The sequence below is a fragment of the Papilio machaon genome, chromosome 12 (genome assembly GCF_912999745.1).
Source record: "Papilio machaon chromosome 12, ilPapMach1.1, whole genome shotgun sequence".
In the NCBI taxonomy this organism is placed as follows: Eukaryota; Metazoa; Arthropoda; class Insecta; order Lepidoptera; family Papilionidae; genus Papilio; species Papilio machaon.
Window position 1 is genome coordinate 2,216,819 of NC_059997.1, and position 13,207 is coordinate 2,230,025.

The window sequence follows — 13,207 nt, forward strand, 5'->3', positions numbered from 1 at the left end:
CAAAAGATACGATTTAATTGTTCCATTGTAAGCTAAAGCTTGTTGTAGTAAACTAAAAATCCAAACATAACATGTTGTAAAAATGAAGGTAGTAAAATAAAACCTTTCAAATAGCTATCATGGAATTACAAACCTAGTCTTTTGCTAACCATGTGAGGGTGTCGTTTTAAAAGGCCTCTGTATTTTATATCAAAGTTAAAAGAATTGTCTAGGTCAAACAAGCGCGAAATAGTACTATTTATGATTCAAATTACTTAAAATGAGAATAAATTTACGTGTCCTGTCTTCAGCCGCGGCGATTGCAATAACATGTGCCGTATCTGCAGCTGCTTATTTTTATAAAAGTCGCATCACAGAAATAAACGAAGTGATGGTGTTTTGCAAACTACAATACAACGCCTATAATTACTTTGACAAACTTTTAAGTTTCATTGATGCTGCGACGAAGAGCGTTAATGTATGTATGCCAGGAATTCACAATCCCGCCATTCAGGGACGCCTGGTACAGTTAATAAAGAAGAAAAACATCAAGGCGAGAATAATTATTGATCGGTCTGGTTACAATAAGTCTACAGAATTTTTCATAAAGGAGCTTATTGACGCTGGTTAGTAAATTAATTTAAATTCTTAAACCATAACTGATAAATAAATAATTCTGAAAATGTTAGGTGAACAATATTGTAAATCACTGAGTTTCTAAACTTTACAACTGAAGATTTCAGAAAGTTTTTCAGAAGAAGTTCAGTGGCGAATATTTAAAGCCAAATTAAAATAGCAAAGGCATAAGCAAGCATGCCTAAAAAGTATGGACAAGTATTACGTGTAACAAAATTCATTGTGTATTTTTTCGTAATTATAATATTTAAACATGCCACTTACTTTCTATAAAAATTCAACAAGTTACTGCACTGGTTTTTGAAACCAAAATCCCCGTTTAAAACATATTGTCATCTCTGTTTGATGGACGACGATAAGTTTTATACAGAGATTTGGTCTCATAAGCCAACGGTTAGCCATTTTATGACACAAATGGACAAACTGCTGGTTTTGAATTGTATTTCTCTTAAAGTAATGAAGCCATAGTTTAGAACTATGTATGCATTAGTTCCCCGATGGGTTGAATTTTATATATGTATTAAATGAACATTTTTTTTCCAGGGGCGGAAATAAAATGCGAAAAGAATGATGCGGTATTTACAATGCAACATAAGTTTTGTTTAATTGATGACAGGATTCTCATGACTGGAACGCTGAATTGGGGCAACGACCGTTCATGCGACCACTGGAACTATGTGTATATAACTAGCAAACTGCTCCTGGTTGATCCAGTGAGAAAAGAGTTTTACAGAATGTGGGAAGAGTTCAGTAGTGATTTACTTCGTAAACCGTATTCAGAATACACAACGAATGACAGTGACGCGGAAACTGTAGAAATCGTAAATCCAGAAGAGAACACCGATGAAAGTGGTGACTTCGAGTCGGTCGTGCGCGCCCCTACCATAGACAATACAGAGTTGACACCTAATATAGATGCCCTCATATTTTAAAATTAAAAATTTTAACCTAATTTTTTTTAAATAATTTATTTACAAATGTTTTATTATTCAAACATGCCAATTAATCGCAAGGTTTTAACTATTTTTTTTAATTTAGCATTAGACTTAAAAAGATGTTTTTAATATTACCGGATAGCATGAGACATTTTTTTTAAAGATATTTCTCGTCACACCAATCAATGGTGACTTTCAACCTGATTTTTTTTTTCATTTGTTCTAACTGCACTATTTTCCACAATATTTTTTTCGATCGAAACTGCTTTTAAAAATAAAAGTGTTTCCCCATTTTCTTTTTAGGGACCAATTATTTTCATTTCTATAATTTGCCTGTCCAAACTTATTGTTTTGTACTCTAAGCAATCTTTCATTTTTTTTAATTAGTTTATATTGAATTGTTTTAAAGGAATAAATATTAATATATTTAAAATAAAATTTGAAGAATAAATTTAAATATGTTTTAAAAATTGTTTTATTTACTTTTCATACCATATTTTATACTACATACATACAGTAGTATACATTACTTTTAAAAACTAAACTATAATTTAAAAATCAAACTTAATCCATGACATTCCATTGCCTTATTCCTTGTATAAAAGCACATTGTTATCTTTGTTTTTTTTTCCACAGAGAATGACATGAATAACATTTTACTACCAAAGTGGCAACACACATTTAATGACAATCTAAAGCTATATTTATCAGTTCCTAGAGAAAACATTAAATTACTTACAACTATGTATACAATTAAGACATATTGAAATTATTGAATTATTCACCACCTCGAATGGCTTTATATTTTGCTATTTCATTAGGAAATGTTTTTGACAATTCAGACAGTAGATGGCTCTTGAATCGCTTGTATGAATCAATTTTTCCTTTAACCTCTTCGTTCTTCGCCAAGGCTTTGTCAATGCAATCCTTGGTATAGAGTTGTGGATTTCTGCCTTGATCAATATAGCTGTGATAAGAAAATTTCAGTTATAATACATGTATATAATTAAATTTATTGTGTTATTAGGCAAGGAAAATATTAAAACTGGCATATATAATAGACTGGCTAATATAATAGACTGAGTTATCCCTCCATGTTATGTAATTATTCAGGTGGATGTAAAGGAGCCAACTGAAAACCAGCGCAGGGACTACTTTAGGCCGTCTCTGCATACGCTGAGTTGGCCCCCTTTTACCACATTTCACTAAATTATTTTCATAAATATGTGGTGTGAATTTTTTTTTTCTCTTGTACTTTTTTTTTTTTTTTTTTTTTATAAGAGAAGGGGGCAAACGAGCAGCGGGAACACCAAGGTGTTCATCGACGCCCATGGACATCTGCAATACCAGAGGAATCGCAGATGCGTTGCCGGCCTTTGAGAAAATGATACGCTCGCTTCTTGAAGGACCCTAAGTCGTAGCGGTTTGGAAATACCGCCGAGGACAGACCATTCCACAACGCGGCGGTACGCGGTAGAAAGCTACGCGAAAACCGCACGGTTGTGGATTGCCAGCCATCGAGGTGGTGTGGATGGAACTTGGCGGTCTGTCGGGTCGTCCGATGACGGAACTCGGCGGCAGGAATTGTTCCAAACAACTCTTCTGAGCACTCCCCGTGGTAAATACGGTAGAAAATGCAGAGGGAACTAACGTCCCTCCGCAACGCCAGAGTGTCGAGCCGATCAGTAAGAACTCGGTCGTTGACGATTCGAACCGCTCTCCGTTGTATGCGGTCAAATGGGAGAAGCTGGTACTGGGGTGCTCCCGCCCAGAGATGCGAGCAGTATTCCATATGGGGCCGAACTTGCGCCTTATAGAGCTGAAGGCGATGGCCCGGTAGGAAATACTGCTTCGCTCTACCGAGCACACCCAGTTTTTTGGAGGCCAGCTTGGCCTTGTCTTCCAAATGACCGCGAAACTGAACGTCGTTCGATATGTCAACGCCGAGAATACTGATACTGGCTGAGGCAACCAGGGGAGTGCCCTCGAAACGAAGATCCACGACAAAGGGTTGTTTTTTAGCGGTAATGGCGCATACTTGTGTCTTTTTGGGATTGAAATCAACGAGATTTCGTCGACCCCAATCCGAAACTTCACCCAGTAGGGTCTCCAGTTCAGACACAAGTTTGGTCCGGTTCTCATCAGCAGTAGCCCGAGAAACGTTAGCGCGGGCCGTGTACAATGCATCACCCGTGCTATCGTCTGCATAACAATGGATGTTGCTAATTTGCAGCATGTCATTGATATGCAGAAGAAACAGGGTGGGCGACAGTACACAGCCCTGTGGGACACCAGCATTAATTGGTTTGGGGTCCGAGCATGCACCGTCGACAACGACCTTGATGCTTCGACCCTCCAAAAAGCTGGCAATCCAGGCGCGTAGTTTCTCGGGCAGCCCGTAGGAAGGCAGCTTCGAGAGAAGTGCTCTGTGCCATACCCGATCAAAGGCCTTGGCCACGTCCAAACTAACCGCCAGGGCCTCCCCCTTGCCCTCGATCGCCTCCGACCATCGATGCGTGAGGTACGCAAGAAGATCACCAGCTGAGCGACGCTGTCGGAAACCGTACTGACGATCGCTAATCAGCTGATGCTCCTCAAGGTACCTCATGAGTTGGCAATTGATGGTCGTTTCCATGACTTTCGAGAACAAGGTGGTAACGGCGATCGGCCTGTAGTTGGACGGGTCTGAGCTATCGCCTTTTTTCGGGATCGGGTGGATTATGGCAGTCTTCCATGATTTCGGGACAACGCCTAAGGAGTAGGAGAACCGGAACAGGCGCGTTAAAACCGGTGCCAACTCAGGAGCGCAAGTCCTAAGCACGATGGGGGGTATCCCGTCAGGCCCACTCGACTTATGGATATCCAGAGATTGCAGCGATTTCCGCACTGATCTCTGGATAAACTGGATTTCGGACATAGAGGTCTCACCGCGTGGGATTTTCGGCGGTGAGTTACCTTTGTCATCCAGAGTCGAGTTGGCCGCAAAAAGAGAGCCCAGAAGATCGGCTTTCTCTTTTGCGGTATGGGCCAACGAGTCATCCTCCCTGCGCAAAGATGGTAAGGACGGCTTACAGAAATTCCCCTGGACAGCCTTGGCAAGAGACCAGAACGCACGAGTTCCCGAAGGAAGGTGCACTAGCCTCTCACCAATGCTGGCCACGTGTTCGGACTTTGCCTTGGCAATCACTCTTTTGAAGGACCTGGAGGCAGAGTTATACTTCTTTTTTAACTGGCTGGTATTTACATCCCTAGCTGCTGACGCCTCAGCCCAGGCTCGATAACAATCCTGCTTGTAGCGCGAGGCTAATTTGCAGGATTTACCAAACCAGGGTCGAGAACTGCCTCCGATGGGCACAACTGAAGATGGAATAAAAAGATCCATCCCCTGAAGCACCACATCAGCGACAGAATCGGCAACAGCGTCGGGATCATCCAGCCTGAAGCAAACTCTCTCCCATGGGTAGGATGCAAAAAAGGACCGCATCTCATCCCAGTCTGCTGACCTATAGTGCCACACTCGGCGAAGGCCATTCGGTTTAAACCGTGGGCGACGCGAGATGGGCACTGTGGTCCGGATCAGGCAGTGGTCTGACGAGCCCAAAGGGGCTTCGACGGAAACCTTATAGCTGTCCGGATGTGAAGTCAGCAGAAGGTCCAACAGGGAAGGTGTATGGTCTTCGACATCTGGGATTCGCGTGGGCGAGGTGACCAGCTGTGTCAGGTCATAAGACAAGGCAAAGTCGTGGACAGATCTCCCCGCATGATCGGTGGTACGAGAGCCAAGCCAATCGGCATGATGGGCGTTGAAGTCGCCTAGTACCACGATTTCAGCGGAAGGGATCTGTGCCAGAACGGAATCTGTAGCCGTTTGGACTTGCTCCATGAGTCGGTCTGTTTCGGCATTACCGCTCAATCGGCTATACTTGTGTGGTAATAAACGAGTTTCTTTCTTTCTTCTTTCTTTCTTTCATATGTTGCAATTGTGGCAATAACTTATTTATGGTATTTATTAAAACAATAATATAGATAATAAAAAATATTTCTTTTCTATTACTTTTGTGGTTGCATTACAAGAATTCATATGAGTTATTTATGTTACATTGAAATATTGGCTGTTACAAGACAATCTGACATAAACAAGAGGCAAGGTGTAATCTCACCAATACTTACTCAAACACTTCAGTTGGCACATGAATATCATGGACTTGAGATTTCAACTTGTCAACTTCTTGTAGTCCAGTTACAAGTGATTGTCTGAAATAAATGTATTGAAAATAATTAAAAGCACTTGTGTAACACAATCTATGTCTTTGTTTTCTACAATTCAATACTGGTAAAATTTATGAAATGCCTTTGCATAAATTGAGTAATAACTAATAATTAAACAGTACTTTGTATTAGGATACAGATATGTCATATAAAACACACTAAAATAATCAAGGTGATTTTTAAAAGGCAGGTACTAATTTAAATATGTTTTTATTTGATTAAACTTACATCTTTTGATTCAATACACTTTGTCCTTGTGGTTGAAAGTCACTAACAATAATACGTATCTGTCGGACGTTTTCTATGAACATCTCCAATTGAGTTTCTAAATTTTCAAGTGGCGACGACATTCTTAAAGATTTCAGATATAATATAATTAGCAAGTAGAATTGACTTAATAAGACCAAACAAAAACCGAGAAATATAAATAATCAACAACGAAATTCTTTGAAACTTGAGAATGACAATAACAAGCACTAAGCAGTTGAATTGAGTTACAAAAGCAAAGCAACAGATTGACAAATAATCATAGACAAACAAAATGTCATCGATCCAATTTCCAATTCCAATCATCAATATTTTTGCGGTATTGCCAGTTAGTTGTCTTTGGAAAATGAACTAAAACACCTTTGAAGAATTCTTTAAAACTGTATAAGAAAGGAGACACATGTAGCTAAGCAACGCTTAGGTTTTCTTTCTTCGGCAATAAAAAATCCAAACCAATTTCCTCTCATGTTACCAGTGATGAAACTGTCAATGTTATTTTTTCTGTCAACGACTTGTCTATTCCTATATCACCTATATAGTTCTTAATCTGAGCTTATATTTAATTTTTAAAGTTTAATAAAAAACAAATAATAACAAATTCTACTAAAATACAATTGAATAATATCAATATGTCCATACGTTATAATTTCCATCTTATCAAAATCATTTTTTTTTGCTAAAGGATGGGTTGAAATTGCTAATGTAAATATAGATTTTATTTATAAATATGTGTTATGCAGAAGAAATAGATAAACAGGCTTCTCCATTACAATCAGCGTGTGCTGGTGGAGCGGCTGGTGCTGTTACAAGAGCAGTAGCACAACCGTTGGATGTTTTAAAAATAAGATTTCAATTACAAACTGAACCTATTAAACTAGGCTCTAAATATAGTTCAATAATCCAAGGACTGTCTTCAATTGTAAAGGAAGAAGGGTTCTTCGCACTATGGAGCGGTCATATACCTGCTCAATTGCTGTCAATATCTTATGGTATTCTACAATTTTCGACATTTGAAAAACTTACAGAATTATCCAAGAGATCAGATCCCAATTTTTATTTTGAACATAAACATTGGCTTAACTTTACGAATGGGGCCACCGCGGCAACAGTAGCTACGATAGTTTCATTCCCATTTGATACTATAAGAACAAGACTAATTGCAGAACAAAAGACACAGAAAGTGTATAAAGGATTTTTAAATGCTTTCTCTATAATTATTAAGACTGAAGGAAGTAAGGCATTGTTCAAAGGTTTAGTACCAACATTAGCCCAGATAGCACCTCATGCAGGAATTCAGTTTGCAGTGTACAAATTATTAAGGGATAATGTTTTTAATAGGATAAAATTTTTTCAGAGATCTACAACATTTGGAGTTATTGAATCATCATTGTTAGCTAATTTCTTGGCGGGTGGTATAGCAGGAATTGTGTCTAAAACTGCTATTTATCCATTTGATATTGTTAAAAAAAGGTTGCAAATACAAGGATTTCAGCAACATAGAAAAGGCTTTGGTAAACAAATGTATTGCAATGGATTATTAGATTGTATTAAACTTACTATAACTAATGAAGGGTTTTTAGCCCTTTATAAAGGTTATGGGCCCAGTGTACTTAAAGCTATTCTAGTTTCAGCTCTACACTTTTCAGTTTATGATGAAATTAAATACTTTTTATTGAGATTATCACATTAATATTTGAATATTCACTTAGTCAAAATTACCATTTTATAAGAGACTAGCTTTTGTCCGTGACTCTATACGCTTCTTCCAGACTTTGTTCTATATCTGTGCCAATTTCATCAAGATCCGTTGAGCCATTCCAGAGAATTCAAACAAACATCTATCCATCCATCTAAACTTTCGCATTTATATTAGTAAAATTTAAATTGTCATAAAGAGTAGTAAAGGAATGTTAGTAGTACATGATATTTTAATCCAAAGATTTAAGATTAGATAAAATTCATGAGAAAAAGACTAGAGAAAGTTGTTCTAGTTTATGTATTAAATGCTAAAAACATCTTTTAATGTCATCAGTATTCTGTTTATTGTTTTATCAACTACGAAAATATTAGTCTACTGTATTCAAATACTAACAAACATCTAATATGTGCTACATAATTTTCTTATAAAACTGGTTGTGCTGTAATATAGTGTCATTATTTTTAAAAGTGTAATTTGAGTCTGTATTTATAGTTTTAAATACCTACAGTTTCTGACCTCTTTAAGTATTTATTTTTAAATGAGGTGATATATTAGATCTATTGAATTGTAAGCCTTAAAGAATAATATTCAAAGACTAGTAATGTAAGAAGGTGCTTTTTATAAGTTTTAGTTAGTGTAGTGAACTGTTCTGATAAGTTAGTGGAAATAAAATTTTAAAATGACATTAATATTTTGCGTTTTATTAACTACACTGTTATCCACTTTATGACAGCTTACAATTTCGCACGTGACGCATCGTACAACACTATTTTGAGGATCGGGCGTTGCATTGGCGGGCACACCCTTCGCGTACTTTTCACCAGCACGGTGAGCTCTGGCACCTGACCTCCTTAGACAATACATACAAAGTTTGAATCATAAAATCCACAGGCTTGTATTAAAGCAAAAGTTAAAGTAGTTACGCTCTACTAAAACCCAAATAGGGTTGTTTTCCTAAATTATTGGAGGCTAACTATGCGTACGGTTGTAAAATAAGATGCAACGCCACTATCGTGTGATTAACATTTAATTTCGTTAGTTTGCACCAAAAAAACAATTAAAAATGTTATTTATTCATTTCAAAATTATACCTATGTAAAACTAATAAAATCTTTAAAAAATCCATTTTTATTTATTGTATTAATTAATGTTTAAACTAAGCTAAATTACGAAGTTTTGACTCAACTTGCGGTAGCTAAGATACCGCTGCAAACTTGTGTTCAATTGTCGCTGATACAAAAGTCTCCTTACAAAAAAGTTCAACGCCTGGAATACTATAAAGATAGAACGTACTACTGAAAATGTATGTATATATTATTAGAAATATAGTTTTAAATGACTCAATTATTTTGAACGTTTCGCTGTTTTAACTATAAGGTAAATTACGAATTAAAAACCGTATTTCGAAAAGAAATTGTGCTATATTTCAGTCGAGTTTGTGCTATAACATTTACATGGGATTTTTTACTTTATGTTTTACCAATATATTTTGTGTAGATGTATTATTAACCATATGATACAACATAGCCCATATTTCTCATCAAAGTGTCCTTTATTGCTGGTTGTAATTCCTTCTTCATATAAGTAGTTAATAAAGTCCGTATACCTTTTGTAAATATATCCTCCATTTCTCTAGAAATATCTTCTATTTCGTCCAAATCATCATCGGGCCTAAACAACTTACTTCTTTCATAGTTAACTCTACTACGTGGTTCGTATGTTTTCCAAACATCAGAAGATTGTTCTAAAATATCAGCATATTTTTCATCTAAACGAGGATCGAATGTAAATTCATCCGATCGTCTTTTTCTTCTTAAAGGCAAATTATCTTTATTTCTGACAGAGTTTTTATTAATATATTTTTCACAGCCGTACGCATAAACACTGATAAATCCAGGTTCGACGAATTCGGAATCGGTTTTCACGTTGAACTTTCCTGGTTGTTGGTTAAGTGGAGTTGTGTGGAAGCCTATACCAGCTTTTCTGAGTCTTAAAATCATATTACAACCGTTTCCTCTGGATTTGTAAGAGTTTTCTTCGTCTGGGTATGTCCTTTGTCTCCGATTGGATGCCGTTCTATCGAACTCATTAGCATCGTATAGATCTACGTTGCCACTAATAGTAATGTCGTGGAATAATAACATGGTGTCTAATGATATGTTCCGAGGGTCAAAGTAACATTTCTCGACGCGAACCCAATCGCTGTTCTGTGGCAATCTGACTCTCATCCTAGTTACGTACATATCAACAGGAGCGCTTCTCATTCCTTGGTATAAACTGTAGCCATTTAAATCTATGCTTTGACTCTGGAATTAATGATTAAATGGTGTTATTAATTTCAGAGCTAGCAACTTAGCAAATTAGTTTTAACTATTACGTTAAAACCTGCTATAGTTATTAAGAAATTATGGTTAACTTACCAAAGGCATGTCGATGTTTTTTGCATGGTTCCTCTTTTTGCGTTTCAATTGATTTAAAGCGGATTCCAATCTGGCTGAGCATCTTTCTCCTACAACTGGAACTGAAGTCAATGGAGGCAGGCCACCAGGTCCTGGGGTGAGTGGAGCCGGTCGGCCGTCGAAACGCTTCACTTCAAATAACGGAAGGAATCGCGATGCTAAAACAATAAGGTTTTTATTCATTTATTTATTTTTATTACATTAAACACAATTACAATAAAAGCGTCAATAGATTCATTTTGTATTTGTCCAGACACTTTAATACTACGCAATGATATATAACAGTAGGTCAGTTAACATTTATTACAGCAACTAACCGAGGGTTTTTGAGACTAAAATCTCTGTCTGAAACATATCGTCATCCCTGTAATTATCTTGACAAAACATATATAATAATATGTTTTAAACGGAGATCTTGGTCTCAGAAACCCAAGGTTAGTGAGCTCACTCATACCCTCATGATATACAGGGTGCACATACGGTTTATAATTTTACTATACTTGGAATTTAAGTTCATGATTTTAAATATGTTATACTGAGGATAACATCCGCAAAGGGAGTCCTTTAGTGTTCCATCAGAAAGATACACTAAGGGGAGACTTAGGTAAACTTTAAGTAACTTCGTGTGTGGCAGTAACACTGTGAAAATAGACAATGTTTACTAAGCAAAATAAAAGAAAACGAAAGTCAGTAAACAATTCTTTCTCGAAACTATTCTACAATTTCTATTTTCTTCCATTGTTTTTGTTCATCAGCGTAAAACAATTGTAGGTTAGCGTAGCCGCAAACACTTTTACATGCCAATTAGAAGCTTTTAAATACAACCTATTTTAAATTAACATTTACATTAATAAGTTATGGTATGTAACAATGAGAATTTCGTAATGTTTATGTAAATTTGGATAATTAGTTACAAAGAAAAAGCGTGTGAACATATTACAAAACACAAAAGCTTACAAACATATAAAATATTTATTTCATTTTAACTTACAAAACAATTCGAATTTATCAAATTAATAAATATAACAGGTAAGGTAGCCCTAAAAAGTAGTTTTGTTTCAGTTTTAAACCATCATGAAAATGTGATTTTAAATTTATAATTTAACAATTACATTGAAAAGTTATATAATTAAAAGCATCTAAATTCAAAGTTTTGTAATTTTGTTTTATGTAAAGCATTCTTAATTAAATATTAATTGCAGTAACAACAAATAGTACAGTATTAAAAGTCACTCAGATAATATAAATCCCACCTTTCTGAGGTTCTTCAGAGGATACCTGGTTGTTAGCCAACACCATTTTCGCCAAAAATATAAACAGCCACCACGTATTCACCATTTTCAACATTTGCAAACATGTAATTAAATCTAACCTCTATGCTTTATACTTAAAAACCGTTTGTCCGTTGAAATTTAAAAAGTCAAACTGTCAAACTATTAGCGCGAAAATTGACAATGTCTGCCATTCACTGCGATGTCGAGACGAAGAATAAAATTCGTTAAAAGAAACGCAAGTAGTGGAACCCAATTGTGGTGGTAAGCGACTATGTGGTTGAACCTTAACTATGGAAGTCTCAGAGAGATTAATCTCAAATTACTAGAGCGAAAAATTTGAGATGTCATCACGTATTCCTCTGCCTAATTAGTTTGCTTATATGTCTTTGTTTTATGACCATTGCGCATTGCAATTAACAAAAAGTCATCTTTTGAAATTTCACGAATGAACAATTAATAACTTTTATGATATGCTAGACCTGCATTCAAAATTATCATGATTTCGCAATATTTTGTATAATTTTCCACTAATTTTATTAAGGGTACGGTTGGGATACGGTTTGACCTATTAAAACCTCCTTGCAGGCCAACATCAAGAGCAATACACGAGGGTTCGGGGATTTCCGAGGTACTCACCAAAACGTTCAGCACTTTACCCAAACCACGAGTTGTAACAAGACCACGTTATGTCACCACTTCCCAATCCTGTCTTCATTTTGGTGGATGATCAGGATCCCCACTCTAACCAGCAGTCCCAAGGGTCTCTTAGATCGATACAGCGACGGAAGGAATTATAGTTGGACTATTTTTAGACCAACTATTTTCCTACCAGCCATTGTTTCTAGCGTCTAGCCCCGCTAGAGTCGAATGCTCCGAGCAGCCATCTCTCGCAGATCGCAGGCCTTCTAACCACCGTCTCCTTTTAACTAATGTTGTTTTACCAAAACCTGCTTCTTTCTAACAAAACAATAATCGGATAAAACCTTTTGTTTAAAAGTATCCTATCATTATTATTTCCTCAAATGTTTTTTTTTATTATAACTCAATAAATGATTGTATTTATTATATTAAAAGCATCAGTTAAGTAACTATATAACATATCGGCCTGCTTTTATCTTAGACAACATTAAATCTCGCCAGCTTGTAACTAGACTGTGACGAAATTGTGAGAAGGAAATTAGGTTATGGCGTTACAAATTGTCGACTCTCTTTTACCTACGTCCGCTCCATATTTATACTGATTAAGGAATGAAGCTGCTTCGAATCCTTTTGAATTCGTAGGAACTTGTCTCGTTGATAAATTAGACATTAAAATCTGAAATCACTTTTCTTGTATATCGACGCTGGAAAGCGTAAACGCTGTAACCCCGAAAGTATGAACTTTACAGGAGAGCCAAAAAATCATAACTCGTGAGCTGATACGCCTACAAGCATGCGGTATTTAGCAATGTTGTGTAGTTTGTGCTAACCTATAATAAAATCATTATCGTTTGATAATGATTGAAATTATTAACGTGTGAAAAACATATTCGCGATTTCAAGGGTTACAGCGTTTATGCTTTCCAGCGTCGATATTTTTATTCCTCTAAAGACTTTCAAAAAATAATTTACAAATAAAGTGATTATTATAAAAGGTAATTAAATTTTTATGAATACTTAATCTTATTAATATTATAAATGCGTAAATTT

General features: G+C 36.1%; 4 protein-coding genes across 4 annotated transcripts; 2 read left to right on the plus strand and 2 right to left on the minus strand.

Annotated features, from left to right (window-relative positions):
* The first annotated feature begins 259 nt into the window (after positions 1-259).
* On the plus strand, positions 260-1,547 carry LOC106713712 (mitochondrial cardiolipin hydrolase). Its single transcript, XM_014506559.2, has 2 exons — positions 260-605; positions 1,159-1,547. The coding sequence occupies exons 1-2, from the start codon at positions 260-262 to the stop codon at positions 1,545-1,547; spliced, it is 735 nt and encodes a 244-aa protein (XP_014362045.2).
* A 569-nt stretch (positions 1,548-2,116) lies between these two features.
* Positions 2,117-6,325, minus strand: LOC106713786 (mediator of RNA polymerase II transcription subunit 10). The gene is made up of 3 exons (XM_045680258.1): positions 6,048-6,325; positions 5,721-5,804; positions 2,117-2,517 (listed from the first exon to the last, which is right to left on the minus strand). The coding sequence occupies exons 1-3, from the start codon at positions 6,167-6,169 to the stop codon at positions 2,328-2,330; spliced, it is 396 nt and encodes a 131-aa protein (XP_045536214.1). The 5' UTR covers positions 6,170-6,325; the 3' UTR covers positions 2,117-2,327.
* Positions 6,326-6,711: 386 nt separating this feature from the next.
* LOC106713768 (mitochondrial thiamine pyrophosphate carrier) lies at positions 6,712-7,842 on the plus strand. Its single transcript, XM_014506626.2, has one exon. It carries the CDS (start codon positions 6,814-6,816, stop codon positions 7,774-7,776), a length of 963 nt encoding a protein of 320 aa, XP_014362112.2. The 5' UTR covers positions 6,712-6,813; the 3' UTR covers positions 7,777-7,842.
* Positions 7,843-9,182: 1,340 nt separating this feature from the next.
* Positions 9,183-11,774, minus strand: LOC106713809. Its single transcript, XM_014506678.2, has 3 exons — positions 11,498-11,774; positions 10,206-10,402; positions 9,183-10,091 (listed from the first exon to the last, which is right to left on the minus strand). Exons 1-3 carry the CDS (start codon positions 11,589-11,591, stop codon positions 9,291-9,293), a joined length of 1,092 nt encoding a protein of 363 aa, XP_014362164.2. The 5' UTR covers positions 11,592-11,774; the 3' UTR covers positions 9,183-9,290.
* Positions 11,775-13,207: the final 1,433 nt, after the last annotated feature.